This window comes from Ailuropoda melanoleuca, chromosome 3, assembly GCF_002007445.2.
Source record: "Ailuropoda melanoleuca isolate Jingjing chromosome 3, ASM200744v2, whole genome shotgun sequence".
NCBI classification, from domain to species: Eukaryota; Metazoa; Chordata; class Mammalia; order Carnivora; family Ursidae; genus Ailuropoda; species Ailuropoda melanoleuca.
Genome location: NC_048220.1, coordinates 27,788,695 through 27,806,325, shown reverse-complemented (window position 1 = coordinate 27,806,325; position 17,631 = coordinate 27,788,695). Strand labels below are relative to the sequence as shown.

At 58.3% G+C, this 17,631-nt stretch overlaps 1 protein-coding gene across 3 annotated transcripts in view; it reads right to left on the bottom strand.

The window, feature by feature from the left end:
• Window positions 1-1,239: 1,239 nt before the first annotated feature.
• Window positions 1,240-17,631, bottom strand: part of CXXC5 (CXXC finger protein 5) — a 34,557-nt gene continuing 18,165 nt past the window's right edge. For all 3 annotated transcript variants that reach the window (XM_011220290.3, XM_034656117.1, XM_034656118.1), the window contains exons 2-3: window positions 3,861-4,929; window positions 1,240-2,280 (exon numbers count right to left, since the gene is read on the bottom strand). In XM_011220290.3, the coding sequence (XP_011218592.3) occupies window positions 2,236-2,280; window positions 3,861-4,766 (951 nt within the window). In that variant the 5' untranslated portion in view covers window positions 4,767-4,929 and the 3' untranslated portion in view covers window positions 1,240-2,235. The remainder of the gene's footprint in view (window positions 2,281-3,860; window positions 4,930-17,631) is intronic.

Here is a 17,631-nt window from a genome sequence, read left to right as displayed (position 1 = left end):
CCCTGGCTGCAACACCTCCCCCTACTTCCCGCTGGACGCCCCCCTTCGGCAGAGCCGCCTGGAGAGATCACAGGCAGCCACATGAAAGGGAATTTTTCCCAGGCAGAGCTGGAGTTGAAAGCTGCCTCCCACCACCCCCGCCTGCCCCTGCTGTGCCAGGCCAGGCTGCTGAGCTCCTGGTGCTCTAAGGGAGCTTGTGACACCGGGAAGGGGTTGGGGGGGTCAGAGCCCCCACCCAATATGGGCTGCTTTTTCTCCTCCCAGCAACAATGGAAGAAGCAGCCCACCTCCCCCAGCTCACTGCCCACTCACCTTCATAAGTTGCCCCTTCCTCATCTCAAAAAGCCCTCACCCACCTGAGGCGAGGCCCCCCGACATTGTCAGGAAGTCCTTCTTCCAGTCTAGCCTCCATCTCAGCCAGGCTCCAAGCAGCTGGGTGGGAAGAATGTCTGCCCGTCAAGTGGATGATAGGTCTCATCCTGCAGGCCGGCCTCTGTGATGTGCAGGGGTGGGGGCCATGCAGCTGTCACCCCTTCCTGTTCAGGCTGCCTTGGCCTAGACCATGTGGCTATGTGGTGATTTCCCCAGACATCTGGGCACTGAGGTCGCAGACAACCTTGCGCCAACAAACTTTCTGGGGGTGGGGAAAAGTCGCTCAAGAACCAAAGCCAAGAATACCCCCCAGCTTCAGTCCAGCTGCCCTCGGGCCCAAAGAGGGGTATGGGGGCGCGTAGGGGTGTTTCTGTGTGCATTCTGGGCCCAGCCAGGTCCCCACAAATCTGGGTTAAAACTGCTCCCTGGGGATCACCTCAGTGGTCTGGGGAGCAATAGATCCCTGCAACAAAGAAAGAAACCGAACAGGCAGCTTGGGCCCCATCTCCGGTCCTGCTGGCTGCTCTGCACTGGCCAGGCCCTGATGACTTAGGTATATACAGAAGGTGGCCCCAGGTGAGTGAAGGTCCCTGGAGGCCCAGGTTCTGAGGTAGGGGGTACAATCAGGCAGGTAAGAATGTTCCAGAACCAGCCATTTCCAGATTAACAGCACTTCCACCACGCCAGCCAGGCTGGCTGCTTCTGCTTGACCCCCTTTAGGATCTGCCGGGCCTGACTCAAGAGAGCCCCACTCTCAATGGCCTCGGGGCCATCCTTCTTCCTTCCCAAGGTGGCTCCACATCACCCTTGCCCAGCAACAGCCCCTAAGCCAGCCCCCCAAACCGGAGAGCAAGAAGCCAGCGGTGCTTCGTGACACAAACATGCATTCGTTTTATTCACAAAACAGCCTGGTTTCCTAAAACAATACAAACAGCATGTTCATCAGCAGGAAGCTGGCCGTGGGCAAGGGGGCCCAGGCCGCAGGGGGCCCCCGGGCACCCACACCCACCGGCAGGGGGCCACGCAAAGAAGCCCTTTCTTCTGTGGCCATCAGCAAGGCCAGAAAAAAAGGACTTATTTTCTCTAAGGGAAGTAGCCAGGATCGGAAATATCGAGACACGGGCTCCCCAGATCTCCATGGATAAAGGAACACAACTTTCATTTTCGCAAAATCATCATCGTCGGGGTGGGGGATCCCATTCTGGGGACCGCGAATGCAGCATGGGCCGGCCTGGGCCCAGGGGTGGGTGGGCTGCTCCCTCCCCCTCTGTGAGCTCCTGGCCGCAGCTCTGCACGCGCGGATGGACACAGAGGGGCTTCGACGCGGCACCATCAACATTCTCTTTATAAACGTGAGTGGATTCTCCAGGCAAACTATGCACTATTTCATGGTCGGAAAGAATCAAAGGAAGTTTAAATGAGGGTGGAGTTAAACTGTGCTAAATTACAGTAGTGCTTATTAGTAACTAGATTTCAAAAGGTTACAGAAAATTTACATTCTCTACACAAAAACTGCATCTCCCGCACAGACAACATCGACATCGACACAGGAAGGAAACTGATTGTCCATTCTTTGCCCAGGAAGTCTCGGTACTTTATAGATTCGTCTCTACCTCTTTTTTTGTTGTTGTTCTTCCGAAAAAGCAGTTAAATTTTTTTTTTCTTTTTCTTTTTATACTAGGGACGTGGAGATGTTAAAACGACAACAAAAAATATATATATAAAAACAGGAATGAAATCTGTGAGAGAATATTTTTGGTTCTAAAGACGGGTGCATCCGTTTGTCTTCGCCCGAATCCCTTGCCGGAGACCACACGAGCAGTGACATTGCACGGAGAGGGCAGCTTTGGGTTCCCGCCGCCGTCACTGAAACCACCGGAAGGCGGCTCCCGTCGGAAGCATCACCTTCTGGCGGGGGCGGGAGACAAAAACAAGGAGAGAGTTCAGTCAGGGTCCGGCGGGGCCTGGTGCAAAGACGCTCCCCCGTGGATGGCCTCGTGGCGGAGGGACGGGCCTGGAGTAAAGGCAGCCACCCCGCGGAGTTCCTGCCATCCTGACCGGGCCAGAGAAGAAGCCTTGACCCGCGGGGCCGCTGGAGGGCCCGGAGCACCCTGAGGCCCCCTGAGCCACTGTGTCCAGGAACCCTCCTTCCAAACAGAAAGACCCGTTCCCCTGGTCCAAAGGTCACGAGCGGCACGTGGCTGTGGCGCGTCTGGGGGCCGTGTGCATGTTTCTGTTGAATGAGCGGGGAGCGTGCGCACTGGATGCCTGCATGGACGTGCGCCTCGAGCTACGCTACGGTGTGTAGTGTGTGTGGGGCCGGGGTGGGGAGGAAGGGTACTGGCTGTGTTAAGAGGCTACATCTATGTGGATTGGGCAGGGAGGGGTGTGTGTGTGTGTGTGTGTGTGTGTGTCTCCGTGAGATGAGAGTAGGTGCCTTTGTGTGCATACAGGTGTGTTCTCTGGGCAGGAGAGCAGATATGTGAGGTTTGGGGCTTGGGGGTGGGGAGTAGCCACGGCTGGGATGTCATTATTGTTTTCCAACCATTCTGAACATTTGCGTCCAGCCCACTCATAGAGGGGCGGGGCCGGGGCCTGGACAGCAGGCTGAAAAGATGCTTTTGTACCCAGGCCTGGCACCACAGCTAGGCTGCCACGGCTGGGGGCACAGGGACAAGCTCTGCCATGAGGGTGGAGAGAAAGCAGCATGGGAACCCTTCTGCCTGCTCCAAGCCCCTTCCTGTTCAGGCTGCCTTGGCCTAGACCATGTGGCTATGTGGTGATTTCCCCAGAAAGCCAATCATCCCAAAGTGGACAGGCCTGGCCTACACCCCAAGATCAGAGCCACCCCTTCACCCTAGGCCCACAGGACCCCTGGCTGTTTACCTATGCAGCCAGACTGCCCTTGGGGTCCCAAGAAACCCCATATCTGTCAATGAGATGTCTAGATGCAGGGTTCTTCCGGGCCTCAGGGCAGGGCAGTGAGCACTGGGGCGGCCTTAGGGGAAAGGCCGGGCTCTGAAGGGATGAGTGAAGGGCTTACCCCTTAAAGCCACATGGTCCACAGGACAGAACCCCTCAAGTGGGACAAGGGAGAGCCCCAGAATCTTAGGGCATGGACTGGAAGCTTTAGGATACGTCTGAAAGTCAGAAACTTGGGACCTATATGGAAACCTCCACAGCTGGCCCAAAACTCCAGGAAGGGGTCCAGAATCCCCGGGCCTGGCTGGAAATACTAGGCCCCCGCCTGGAACTTGATGCTCGCCTCGCAAACTACAACCTAATGAGATCTCAGGATGTGGCTCTGACTTTCTGGGCAGTGAACTAGTAGTGTCTGGGAGCCTGCTCCATCCCCAGGGCCCAGGGATAGGCTGAGCAGCCCCCAGACACTCGCCCAAGTAGGAGAAGCAGGGCTGGGGGGGTGGGGGTGGGTTTGGACTGCCAGACAGACACAAGAGCCCACACACCTCCCTCTAAGGCGTCGTTACCTCCAGAGCAGCGGAAGGCTTCTTTTTGAGTTCCTCACATTTTCTGAATTTGCAAATCTGATGGCCAGTCTTTCGGTTCCTACAACTGCTGCACTGCTCGCAGTTGATGCGCCGCCGGCAGGGCGCGCACATGCCGCAGCGTTTCCGCTTCTTCTTGCCCGAGCTGATGGCCGAGGCCAGCTCTCCCTGCATGGGGTACTCGGCCAGGCCGGCCATGTGCAGCGCGCTCTCGGCCAGGAACACGCCCGCCGGGGTCATGATGAAGAGGCCCGGGTTGATGGGGAAGGCGCCCAGGTAGGGGAAGTCGGACTGGCCGTTGAGGGCCTCGGCGCCCGCCACGGCCTCCATGTCAGGCAGGCCGGTGCCCGCCTCGCTCATGAGCGGGAGGTGCTCCTGCACCACGCGCTTCAGCATCTCCGTGGACTGCGCGAACTGCTGCAGCGTCAGCTGTCCCTCGGCTGCCAGCTCCGTGGCCCGTTCTGCCTTGCTCAGCAGGCTGGCCACAGCACCACTTTTGTGCTTTGAGGTAGGGTTGCTTTTGTCCACGGCCATGGCCGCCGCCAGGTCGTGCCCGTTGGCCAACAGGGAGGCAGCGGCTGCGGCGGCCGCAGCCTTCTCAGCAGCCTCGCTGCCCATCATGCTGCCGCCGCCGCTGCCACCGCTGCCCCCGAAAGAAGAGTAGTGGGAGAGAGGGCGGGAGCGGCGCAGGCTCTTGTTGAGGGGTTCGCTGATGATGCCGCTCTTGTTCCGACGCTCGGGGGGCGGCGCGTCATCCGCCACCGAGGCTGGCACGGCAGTGACCACCGCCGTGCTCTTGTCGGCCACTCCTGCCTTGGGGCCACCGCCGCTGCCGTTGCTGCTGCTACTGCCACCGCTGTCCTGGGGGCTACTGCCAAGGCTCGACATGGTGGGGCCACGGCCCGGAGCCCACTGCTGGGGGCGGGGGGCTGCCAACTGCGGGGGGTCCACAGACGAGCACCGGCCGGGCTGCCCACGACAGAGATGCCTGGTGGGCCCTGCTGCTCAGGGCAGGCACATGGTCAGGTGTCCACGTGGAAGGGTCTTCACTCTGTGGGGACAAGAGGGGACAGGGTCAGGGCGGCGGTCAACATCTCCACCTCTCCTTCCCTCACATCCCACCACGACCAGCAGTGGTATCACCACTGTAACAACGGCAAGCCCTGGTGGGCATTTATTAAGTGCTGGGCCCCACGTGGTGAGGTATTTTTTATGTGTACTATTTTTTTTAAAGATTTTATTTATTTTAGAGAAAGAGAGGAGACAGAAAGACAGAGAGTGAGCACGAGCAGGGAGAGGAGCAGAGGGAGAGGGACAAGCAGGCTCTGCGCTGAGCACGGAGCCCGATGCAGGACTCGATCCCACAACCCTGAGATCATGACCTGAGCCAAAATCAAGGGTTGAACGGTTAACTGACTAAGCCACACAGATGCCCCTATTTGTACTATTTCAGTTAAGACTCACAAGCACCCTTTGAAGTAGTGACTAATAATACTCTATTTTATAGACGAGGAGCACGAGGTTTAGAAGAATTGACCACGGATATACAGTTAACCAGTGTCACGGTGGAGGCTCAGCTCGGGTCTGCACAGCCCAGATCTCCGGCCAGTTCTTCCTGGGCTGGGGGGTAGGAAAGAACTGGGGATATTTATTAACCTTGGAGGGTTAGAGAGTCACCATCTGCTTCCTAATCTTCCTTCCCTGACCCATCTACAAAAGGATTTGGAACAGCCTCTGCAAAGCCTGAAGGTACAGACCAGAAGTCTGGGAAGTTGGGGTGCCTGGGTGGTTCAGTGGGGGCGTCCGACTCTTGATTTCAGCTCAGGTCAGGATCATGGGAATCCATGCTCAGCAGGGAGTCTGCTTGAGCTTCTCTCCCTCTGCCCCTACCCCTGCTTGCTTGTGCTCCTATGTGGGCTCTCTTTTTTAAATACATAAATAAATCTTTAAAAAAAAATAAAAAAGAAAGAAGTAGTAGTAGTTTGGAAAGCTGCTCCCAGGCTCTCATTTGGCAATTCCTAATACATACGGATTACCTCAAGGCTCTGACAAGTCCTGCAGGGAAAGGAAACTGACTTTAAGAGGTTGCCAAATAGAGCACAGGATCCTTATTTCAAGGAGCATGTATCCTCCTGCTAGAGGGCAGTCAGCACTGTGTCAGAGGATAAGCCTTCTCCTGTAAGAGTGTGGGGGGACACGCTGTGCACATATTGACACATGCTTCCTCCTCGCTCTCAAACCACAGTCGTCATTACCTCAGACCCCACTCTTGTCGCTACTCAGGCCTCCCTGCTGTGCTCCGGCCTGGCTCCCAGATGGGTCTGGGAGGAGGTACCAGTGAGAGCCCAGAGCTGGGGTAGGCTGTGGGCAGGAGGGGCCTCTGGCTGGTGCAGGCTGGGACTGGGACTGAGAGTGGGTGTGACCCTCCAGGGAACAGAGCTTGTTCTTTGGCCACATCCACATTTCTGAGGTGCCCCTTCCTAGGACACAGCCTGCTCTGCTCAAGCCCCAGGATTAAGGCTTATGAGCAGCCAGGCTCCTTGGCCAGGAGCTCTGGAAGGAACTGTCCAGAAGGCGTGGAGTGCCAGTTTCCTCATCAGGCCTGGCTCTGAAGTGTCCCTGCCCTGCCTGCCTGCCTGCCTGCCTGCAAGGGCCCAGCAACCTCTGGGAGCGGGGTGGGAGGGGAGGGCCCAGCCTGAGCAGCTGGCGGCTCAAGGGGGAGGCGCACATCTGGCCAGGCCTGTCCCGCCCTAGGCTTGGGGGCGGCACACATACATCTTTGTCCCCAGGCAACCCCACCATCCCCCAGTCACAGGACTCTGCCGGGCCTGGTCCTGGGAGGTCATCTAGTCCAACTTCCTGCACTTCCATATGGGGAAACTGAGGCCCCAAGCCAGCAGGGCCCCCTGCTCCGGGACTGCTGAAGAGTGGCCACAAGGAGGAGCGAGTATAGGAGAGAAAAGCTCTGTCTCCTGAGTGAGGCAAAAATGGCAGGCATCAGCAGACAGCCAGACGCTCCCTGCCTCTCCCCAGAGGGCAACGAACCATGTACACTCCTTCCGAGTGAAGGCAGATAGACGGGTGGTGAGGAAGAGCCGGGCAAGCTGGCAGATTCTACCAGGACAAACCCAGGAGGGCCCGGCAGGGTGTCCAGGATGGGCCAGGGGTACCACAGAGGTCAGAGTTGTGCTAAGAGGAAGAGGATCGTGTACAATAGCCGTGCTTTGTCCCACCTGCTGAGGCCTAAGGCCAGGGTGGCTCTTCAGGCCCTCCCAGAAATCAACACCCCTCTAGGCAGCAGTGACCCCGGCTAGGTGTCGGGAGACTACGGCCAGCGACCATCACCCCATGTGAGTTCAACTACCCTGCCCTGGAGCACACGGTGCCAGCAGGCCCAGACACGGTGAGGGGAGAGGACAGGAGAAGACAGGAGCCCTTGGGTTGGAGAGGTGGGGGAGAGGTGGGGAGGGGAGCAGCCTGCGCCCTAGCCCCCCTGTGTGTCCCCGCCTCTGCGGCCTGCTGGCTGGTGGCAGAAATCGATAGCTGCATTAACGCTGCTCTTGCTCTCCTCCCTCCCTCCCTCCTCCCAGCTCCAGGATCTGGCTCTGTGTGCAGGGCGGGCAGGTCAATTAGAAGTCAGCTCCCTCTAACACGGGCCTGTGTTCAGGGCTGGTGCTCTGGCTGAGTCTCTCTGCTTTTGTCTCCATCCTGAGCCTCGTGGTAGGAACAAAACCTCATGTTCTGTTCATCTCTGGCCCCTTCTTTGAATCTCTCTGATCAGTTCATTTTGTTTTGTCCTTCCTCAGGGACTTCCCTCTCCCAGACCCCCAGGTCCTGGGACCTGCTGAGCTATGGAGCAGAGGACGTGATATGTCATCAAACAGGTGCTGCAGGCAGAACGCTGGTTTGTCAGCTACAGAAACTGAAGGTGGGGAGGACACAAGGGAGACTGGCACCCGGGTAACTCTGTCCTCAAACCTCAGGGTGGGCAGATTCCAGCATCTAGTTAGTCCCCAAGGCCTGGTCTCTAAGCTTGTTCCAAATCTGCCCCTATACCTGGCTCATCTTCTCCTTTAGACCCTGGGAAAAGCTGATGCCCTGGTCCCAGTGGACCACTGACCACAGGGCTTGTTTGCCCTACTCGTGGTAGGCGAAGACATAAGACCTTCTCCCAGGCCCGAGCCCTCTACTGCAAGGCACACAGCCACCCCCTCCCAGGCCAGGAAGGGCCTGGCAGTGCCCAGGCAGCAGGGGAGGAGCTGGGGCTGCGTTGAAGCGGAGCGGGAATGAGCGGGAGGGAAAGCTGGCGGGCAGGCGGGCGGCGGCGGGCGCATCCATCATCGCCCCTGCCAGGAACGCATCCAGCCCCCAAAAAGAAATACTGCGCCTGAGGAGGGACAACAAAGGGCTCCGTTTCATCAGCAATGCGGAGCCAGCGCCCCGCCGCCCCGCCAGCCGCGGTCAGCCCACAAAGGACCCCTTTGTCCATGCAGGAGCCGGGCCGGCCGGGAGCTGGGACCAGGGGCTGACGGGCGGGGACAGAGCCCAGAGGGAGGGGGTGAGGGGGGAACCAGTCCTGGAGAGCTGGGGGCAGAGGGGAATATGGGGGCAGAAGAACAGAGACAGGTGGTGCAGATACAGGATCATGAGACAGAGAACTCGAGGGGCGGGTCAGAGAAAGAGGACTTGGAGAGGACAGGGCAAAGGGTCAAGGTTAGAACAGAGCCTCATGGGAAGCAGAAAACGGAGGGACTGGGCTCAGAGAGATCCAAGGCTTGTAGCCCAGCTTGGAGACTTCAGAGTCTGACGGACATGGAAACAGCGCTGAGGAGAATCCTAGACTCAGGGACCTGGGGACCAAGAGAAAGCAGCTGGACATACCCACGGCTCTGAGAGGGAGGCAGGGGGTGGGGGGACCCCAGCCCACTCCGGCCCACGGCCTGGGAAGCAGGGATTGATAGGGAGGAGCCTGAGGGTCAATGGGTTCTTGGCCTCAGGGCCTGGCCATGCGACCCAACCTCCTATGGGCTCTAGCTCACTGGCTAAGCTGGGCAGACAGGAAGTCAAAGCTGGGGCCACTCTCCTGACAGTGGGACCATCCCCCCTGCCTCTACTCCCAGGTTCTAGCCAGCCCCAGAAGACACAGACTCACCCCTCTCCAACCAGCTCCCAGCACCCAGTGACGCTCAGGGTCCCTTAACTAACCAACCCTATCGGTTAGCGTTTATTAAGCATCGACTGTATCCCAGGCCCTGTGCTCCTATGCTTTACATGGAAGCCAGGGAAATAGAAACTATTAAGCAGTTTCAGAGATGAGGAAACTGAGGCTCAAAGAGGTTCAAACTGTCAGGCCAAGGTCAAATGACTGGCGCCTGGTAGGGTTAGAATTTGAACCCAGAGCCCAAGTGCCAGTCACCCTCCTGGGTGACCACCTTTGCTCTACCCATGCAACTGTCAAAGTAGCCCAGGGCAAGGTGACCCAGCTGTCCCAAGGCTGCCCCCCACCAGGGTTGTTACCGTGCCTGTCACCTTTATGTGGAGGCGGGGGGGGGCGAGTTGTCACAGACCCCAGGGGTGTCTTCACCTGGGGGGCTTGGAGATGCCCAGGCAGGAACCTGGAATGCTAGGCCAGTGACATCATAATGCCAGCCAACAATGAGGTCACCAGAGGTGACAGTAATGCCCTCACTCCACCCTGAGCCCCAGGGGAGCCAGGATTCACCCCCAGACAGAGCCTGAGCCCTTCAGGCCAGACAGCAGTGGGGAAGGGGCCCTGGGGGGAGAGATGGTGCTGTCTGCACACAGACAGGCACACAGGTGGCCCACAGTGAGATGTTCTAGACGTTCAGTTGCACACCCCCCCCTCCTGTTTAGCCAACAGCAGCCCCATGGCCTGCGGTACTGCCCTGGAGGAGCACACAGGGGCTGGGCCAATGGTCACAGGAACCAATATGAAGCGAGCGCGGGAAAGCGACCGAGTGGAGCACTGGGGGCCTTTCAGGAGGAAGGAACTGCTAGCCTGTGAGCTCAAGATGAGGAGAGGTTACCAGAAGGGACGCGAGCCTACAGCAGTTCTTAAGAAAAGGGGAACAGGGGTGCCTGGCCGGCTCAGTCGGCAGAGCATCCGGGGGAGCGTACGACTCGATCTCGGGGTGGTGAGTTTGAGCCCCACGTTGAGGGTAGAGTTTACTTAAAAAAAATGGGGAAGAGGGTGTGAGGTATGGTCGTGAGGCTGGCGGGGTCCCAACTGGGCAGGACACGGAGGCCAAGGGTAGGATTTTTTTTAAACGGCTTTACTGAGGCATGGTTTACACACTATAAAATTTACCCATTTCTAAGTGTACAATTCAATGATTTTTAATAAGTTTACAGAGTTGTGCCACACCGCCACCACCTCCAAGGGCCGAGTCTGAGCAAGGCGCCATCCCTCTCTGGCTCATTGGCTGGCTAGAACAAACTTCCAGTCGTCCTTCCTGCTGAGGGAAGGCTTCCTGGAGGAGGGTACATTCCGGCAGGGCCTTCAGGACCCCGAGCCACTGGCCCAGCAGGGCGCACCATTCCGCCATCGTCTGGGCAGGCCAGCACTGCCAACTTGCACACTCCAGTTCTTCACACCCTTCCCCACACTTCCCTGTGCACTCCTGACATCCCTGTTACACCCTCTTCACACCCTTCCACCCACGCTGGTGGCTGGTCTTCTTGGCCTCCAAAGGAGGTGAGATGGACAGACAGACGGATGGTGGGCAAGCCAGTGGTGGTGAAGAGAACAGACCACAGGCTCTGGTGGCTGAACTGAGCCAAGGCTGAGCAAGTGGGGGGGGGCGGGGGGGGCGTCGTCTCTGATTTCAATGATTCAGCCTAGGGAGTTTCCAGAAGGAAAAAAAAGCTCCACTCAGGCCCAAGGCAATGCACATGGAGACACTGGTCCTGGAGGCTGGGAGAAAGGCAGTCCTGGCCCGAGAGCACAGGGCACATATCCAGCTACAGATGAACACATACGAGCACACGCTGACCACTGCTGACACCCAGCAGATGGCCTGGGGCAGGGCATGCCCTCAGCACCACTAGAACCTCCCTAAGACAGAACAGGGGGCTAGAGTCCTACTTCCCTGACCCTCTTAGACCCCTCCACCTAAGGCAGCACAACCCCGTTGCCTGCAGAATGAAACATGCTGAAGAAAACCTCAGGAGTCCATGGGGCTCTATTCTCCCTTACAGAGCTCCCAAAAAACAGCTGGAGGAGGGGGTCAGCCCATTTCATGGAAAGGAACACTGAGGCCCCAGACAGGAGGTAATGCCCTGACCTGGGGCTCTAGGGAGTGATCTGGGACACTTCTGATAGAGACAAAGGCTTCCTCCCCGGGTACCTCCTTCAGGCCAGGTTCCCTCCCTGCAAGAATCAAACCATCAGGAGAGCCCTTTCCTCGGTGTGACCTTGGCATACGGCCCCTGAGTCTGTTTCTCTATCTGTACCATGGAACCCCGAGGATAAGAGTTACTATGTTAAGGAACGAGGACTTCCTGTGTGCCAGACACTATATGCCTTGTCTCTGAATCTTCCTACACACCTTCTGAAGGAAGATGATTATTGGCCCGTTTAGAGCAAGCAATCTGATAAGCAGCTGTGACACAGGGAAAACGGATGCCCTCTCTATTGGGGACCCTCTGCATCTAGACCAACATTTCCCAAAGTGATATCTGCGCTGACATCAACCTGGTGTCAGAGCCACACACTGACTTAAGACCTCCCTCCCGGTGGACCGTGGCGGAAGGCTAGGTCAGAGATAACTGGGCCAAGGAATTAGAGGAGGGGGATCTGTCCTTTTAGGGCTTGCGTGTGAGGAGCAAGGGTGTTAACAGGACTACTTAGGGGACCAGAATCCTAACATCTAGGTTTGTGGCTCTCTCCTGTCTCTTCCTGTTGATTTGACCGTGCCTTTGCCCCACAATGAGCCTCAGTTTCCCATCCGTAAAAAGGAGAATGGTTCTTACTGCTCACCCCAAACTGTAAGAGTCATGATGCCTGAGGGGTCCGTGAGGAAAAAAGTAGAGAGACACAGGAAAAAAGACTCCAGATAGTGACCCCCTCCGACCCTCCAAATCCCAGAGGACCTGAATCTGCCCAAGAAGTGACCTGCAGACAGGGAAACTGAAGTCTGGAGAGAAGGTTTTGAACAGGTCCTAGGGTTGAGACCCTGTGAGGCTGACTGGGGAGACGAGCACGTAGCTTCTTCCCAATGCGATCATGTCCCCAGAGGACACGATAATGCACACTCACTCTACCAGTACTATGCTGAGCACCTTACACACATTTTCTCTTTGAATTTTTTCTGTAACTCTCTAACTAGTATTGTCACCCATTTACAGATGAGGCCACTGAGACTCAGGGAAGTCAAGTCACCTGTGTAAGGTCACAAGGTCAATAAGCAGCAACGCCAGAATTTGAAACCGGGTCTGTGTGACTCCAAGGCCTGGCTCTCCAACTCTGGCCAAGGGCTCGGAGGGACATGGAAGGAGGGGTTATGGCGGGATGATGAGGTCCCGTTCAGCCCACCCTAGGAGTTCTCGGGAGGTGGGGTGGGGTGGCTCTCAGGCTCTGGGCAAAACACGTGAAGGCACTGTCGCAGGAGTCTGCAGCTGTACCCTAAGGCCCAGGAAAAGACAGGGGAAGGGGCTGCGGGTGGGCCGGACGGGCCAGGCTGGGCCAGAGCTCCGGGCATTCCGGCGGCCTCCGCAGGAAGCAGAATGGGACGGAAACCGGCTCCTGCCTCCTCCCCCAGAATCCTGTGGGCAGCCCAGCCAGGCCGCACAGAGGACCTCTTTGTGCCTGCCCCAACCCGCCACCCGCGGCTGGCCCAGGGTTTTGAGTTTCCTGGGGGGGTGGGGGCCCTGTCACTGCTAAACCTCCAGCTACCTCCCCCTCTCAAGGGTGGTCACAGCAGTCCACAGCTGGTGGAGGAAGTGAGTGGATGGCCAGGGTTAGCCCAGAGACCCTGGGGGACCCGGAGTCTGCCCACATCTCATACCCCCAACGCTTACACACCCTAATTGGGGGCTGGCGGTGGGCAGGGACCCAGAGAGAACCTGAGAAGCCATCTCCCTGAGCCTGCCTCTCTGCCCGAAGCCGCAAGGCCACCGTGATGTACCTGGAACCCCCCATCTCACTCCATCTTGGTGTTACTGGGCCCAGGTGGGTGTACATGAAGAGGCTGGCCACGATGGTAGGTTAGTCCATCTCTCAGCCACCATTTCCCACTCTCCAGGGGCTCGCTGGACACACAGAGCACATCAAGGGGGAGGCCTCAGGCTCACTTCAGCCTGTCAGGGACAAAAGCCTCTTGGGTGGTATAAACGTGCTCAAGGAACACCGGGCCCCCGGGAGTGAGCTCTGGCTGGAGTGCGTATTACAAGCAGCAGTACAGACCAGCAGATCCATGTGTGTCCACCCAGAAGGTGCGTCAGATACCGTACACGCTGCATGCATGAGTGTGTGTGTGTGCGCGTGCATGTCTGGGGTGGGGGGCCGTGTGTGTGCCCAGGTGTATGCGCACAGACTCAGATGGCACCCGGTGGGTTTGAACACTGATGTATACACAGGGCTTATATGCCAGTGTAGGTGAAGGTCTCTGTGTGGCCGCCTTGTGTGTACAACTGTAGTGTGTGCTATCTACATCCCCGGATGTAAGCATATGCCCGAGTGTGCATGTGTGTATAGTACAGTGGTTTACATGATGGCTGGATGTTTCTGGGTTCTTCTGGTCCGTGAGCGTCAACACATTGTTACCATGTGTATACCAGTGTGAGTCTGTGTGTGTATGTGTGTGTGCGTGTGTGCGCACGCACATGCATGTGCACACTGTGGGTTGTATCAGGGCTTCTGAGGCATGAGTGTGGGGCCCAACTGGGATGGGGACGGTGCAGACAGGAACTGATGCCAGGTGCTGGGGCCCCTATGGAAACAGGAAGCTGCCCACAGGTGTGCTTGGCTGTGGTGGGGGTTGGGCTCCACCCACGTTCAGTTTGTCCCCCTGAGAAACCAGCCCAGGGTTCCATTAGCCGAAAGCCTGTCCCAGCCACAAGGGAGGCACCTTCCTTGCTTGTCTGCTGTTCAAGACCCAACAGCTCTGACCAGCGTCTACCCGCCGGCCTGGCCTGAGCACAGAAAAAACTGGAAAACAAAAGCCCCCAGACCGCAGGCCCTCCCTGCAGAGGCGTGGGGGAGGCAGGCAAGAGGCAGGAGGCTGAGGAGGAAGGAGGGAGGTGTCGCCGCAGCCCCGGAACACAAAAATAATGAGCCGAGAGGGGCCATGGGGCCGAGCCGGCTGGTTCCGGAGTCGCTATCTGACCTTGACAGATGCCACAGCTGGGCGCCTGGAGAGGAGCCGCCGCCATGGTGCTGCAGAACACCCCCACCCCCTGCCCCCTCCCCCAGGCCAGGTCGATGGATGTCCAGGCAGGCCCCAGCCACAGGCAGCCACCCCACCAGGTGGGAGAAGGGAGGCCTCAGAGTGTGTCCCAGCTGGGGGGATGGGTGGGAGGATATGGAGGCGAGGGAGTGGGGGCAGGGCCCTGCAGGGCACGGGAGGCAGCAATGTGGTCTCCGAGGGCACCCTGGCCCTCAGGTGTGGCTGTGGATGTGAGAAGCACAGAGCGTGCTACTGTGCTTGTCTAGCTGTGAGGCTGAGCGTGTGTGGGGCAGGGAAGAAGAGTGTGACTGTGTGTGTGACAAAGATCACACTTGTGTGTGTCCTTGGGGTCACACAAGGCTGGAGAGTCAGGCTAATGTCCCTGAAATGGGTGTGGCCACACCACTCAGGGGTGGACACCAATCACTCCCCTGCCCCCTTCCAGAGCCAGAGGCTTCCTGGAGGGTGCGAGCCACGCAGGGCCAAAGCAGGGAAGGAGGACAACAAAGAGAGCCACAGGCCCCACCACCACCAAGTTCTGTCACATGCAGATGGAGCACAGCGGCCCCTGCGGCCCTTCCTTCCTGGCCTGCTCTCTCTCCCACTGAGGTGGTGGTCCCCAGCTGATGGACACCAGGCTGGGCACCACGGCTCCGGGGACACCCATGAGGGGCTGGGTGTGAGCTGCGGGAGGGGATGCTGGGCTGGAGGCGGATTAACAATTCCGAGCACTGGCTGCATAATTAAAAAATCATTACAGGCGGGCGGGCAGAGCCGAGTGTGAGCTCACGCTCAGAGCAGGCGGGGACACTGCCATGGCGCTCCCCCTCCCACTGCCTCCCCGAGGAAAAATCCCACCTGCTAATATAATTATGGAAAAACACAAGCACAGAAATTTGGTTTCAGCAAACAACGTGCCTGAGTGCCCAGGGCCTGCCTGGCCCTCAGCAGAGTGAGCAGGTTGGCCACTCGTGCCCAGAGCTCATGGCAGTGAGGCAGGCCCTGCTGGGTCCGTCCTCCAGACCCTGACCGCCACCCTCTCGGAGCTCACAAGAGAGGGAAGTAGGGGCACAGAGAGCTGGGTTCCTCAAATCCCAAACCCAGGAGAAAACTGGTCAGTCCCGATAGTTTACAAATAGGGAAACTAAGGCAAAGGACTCTGCTAAGGTCACTCACTGTGTTCCTGACAAAGCTGAGGAGGAACTGGATGCGGCCCACCAGAGCAACACCTCAGGAGCTCAGTACCCCCCCACCCCTTCCCCTGCATCTCCCAGCTTCCCTCTTTCATCAACCTCCCCCCCAGCTCCTCCACTCCTGCTGCGACCGCGGCTCTCTCCCTGAGACTGACTGGGACGGCCCGAGCCTCCCCACGCCCGGACCCCACCGTGGGGGCGCCCCAGCCTCCCAGTTCAGGGACAGGGCGTCTTGGGCTCGTCTGGGTTAAGCCAGGCGAGCAGGGCTGGCTCCCGCCCCGAGAAACGCGGCCAGCTCTGGGGCACAGGCCCCAGAACGGCAGGAACAGCCGCCATCACCTCGGGCCTGGAGCGGGCGGCGGACGGCGCGGGGAGGGGAGCCGGGCCTAATTAGTCGGCCTGGGACCCGGGCGGGCGCCGGGGCGGCAGACGCGGCAGCCAGAGCCGCGCAGGCACGTCCGCGGCCGGCCGGGAGGCGGCGGTGAGCCGGGAGGACGCGGCGCCCCGAGCCGCTGTGGGACAGGCGGCCTGGGAAGGACCGGGCCGAGGAGATTCCGCACCGAGCAGGCCTGCCTCCCCTCATTGCTCGGTGCCACCAGGCGCAGCAATTAGAGGCTTTCAAAGTTTGTCCTTAATTGGTTTCATTTTTGCCTCATAAATGATTCATGGCCCCGGAGGTCTGCCAGGCTGGGGGGGGGACGCGGGGGGAGTGGCAGGGGAAATTTGGGGAGGCTTTTGCCTGGAGCCAGGCCCCCTACCTGAGGCTGGGGAGGAGATGACAGGGGCTGCGGAAGCCTTGGGCAGGTGGGATCCTCCAGCCAAAATAAAAACGCAGCCCCTCTCCTTGGGGCGCTAATTAGAAACTGTAACTCCTTCTCTGCAGACCAAGCTCTGTGTCCAGGCCCAGAGCCACTGCAGCTGCTGGGGCCCTGGGAGCATGAATAATAATGTAATGATAACACAGTAACAGCGTCAACAATAATAATAACCATGGCCAACGCTTAAAGAGTTCATACCAAGTTCCAGACATGGAGCTAAAAACAAATGCATTATTTCTTTTAACCACTCTCCCACCCCCAAGCACCACCAGGGAGAAGTACCAAGACCCCCATTTTACAGATGAAGGAATTGAGGCTTGGAGAAATGAAGGTCTGCCCTCTGATACTCTGATGCCAGAACTCCTCACTCCCCGCTCTCAGGACCACAAGGCTCAAAGCTGCAGAGAGGGAACGCTGCCCGCCAGGTGGAGTTGCAGGCCCCAGAGAAGTCAGGGAAGGCACTGAGGCCTGCAGATAGACCCCGGTGTGCACTAGCACCCCCACACCCACCTGGGCCAGGTTAGCTCTGCCCCTCAAAAGGCTGTGCGGGCCTTGGCTGAACAATGTCCTCACAGGGCCTTCACTGGTCTATCTGTAAAACAGGAATAGAGGAGCCCTATGACCCTCGTCCAGCGCTCACTCTGTGCTAGGCATGGGAAACACCGAGATGCCAGGGACCCCACCTTCAGGGAGCTCCTAGTCTAGGGGAGACATGGACAGACACACACAGAGTCTGTACAGAGAGCCCTGAGCACTGAGCCTATGGCCTCATGTGTTGGAGGATAAGTACCCAGAGCTTCTTGGAGGCGAGGTGGGCAGAAAAAGCTTCTCCCTTCTGACCCTATACCCAGCTTACACGGGAGGCTAATGGGTGGGGCCTGCTTAAACGCAAGCACAGAGTCAGACCTCGAAGAAATTCAGAAGTACAGACCACATGAGAGTGACGTGGGATGCAAAGTGCCCAGCTCATCCTGCCCATGATGGTCACTTTTATTCTGAAAAAACTATCAGAGGTGAGGCTTACACAATTAACTGCAGGGCCCACCTGGACCCTAGGGACATCCTGAGGGGACGTGCTAAATCAATCTGGGAGTGAACGTTGTACAGAATGACTCCCCCTAGAGGGCCCCAGGGGGTCGCTCTGGGTTGCTAGCTGTTGGCTCTTGGGGGGCTTCACAAGTACCACCACCTCTTGGGCCTTCTAGCTCCTCTGCCCCAACCACATGCACCAGATTCCCCTCCAAAAACCCGTTGGCCTTCTCAGGCCCTGGCGCCAGCCCAGTCCCACTGGCTCTCTGCTCTCCCACCCACGCTGGTACCAAGGCCAAGACACTTC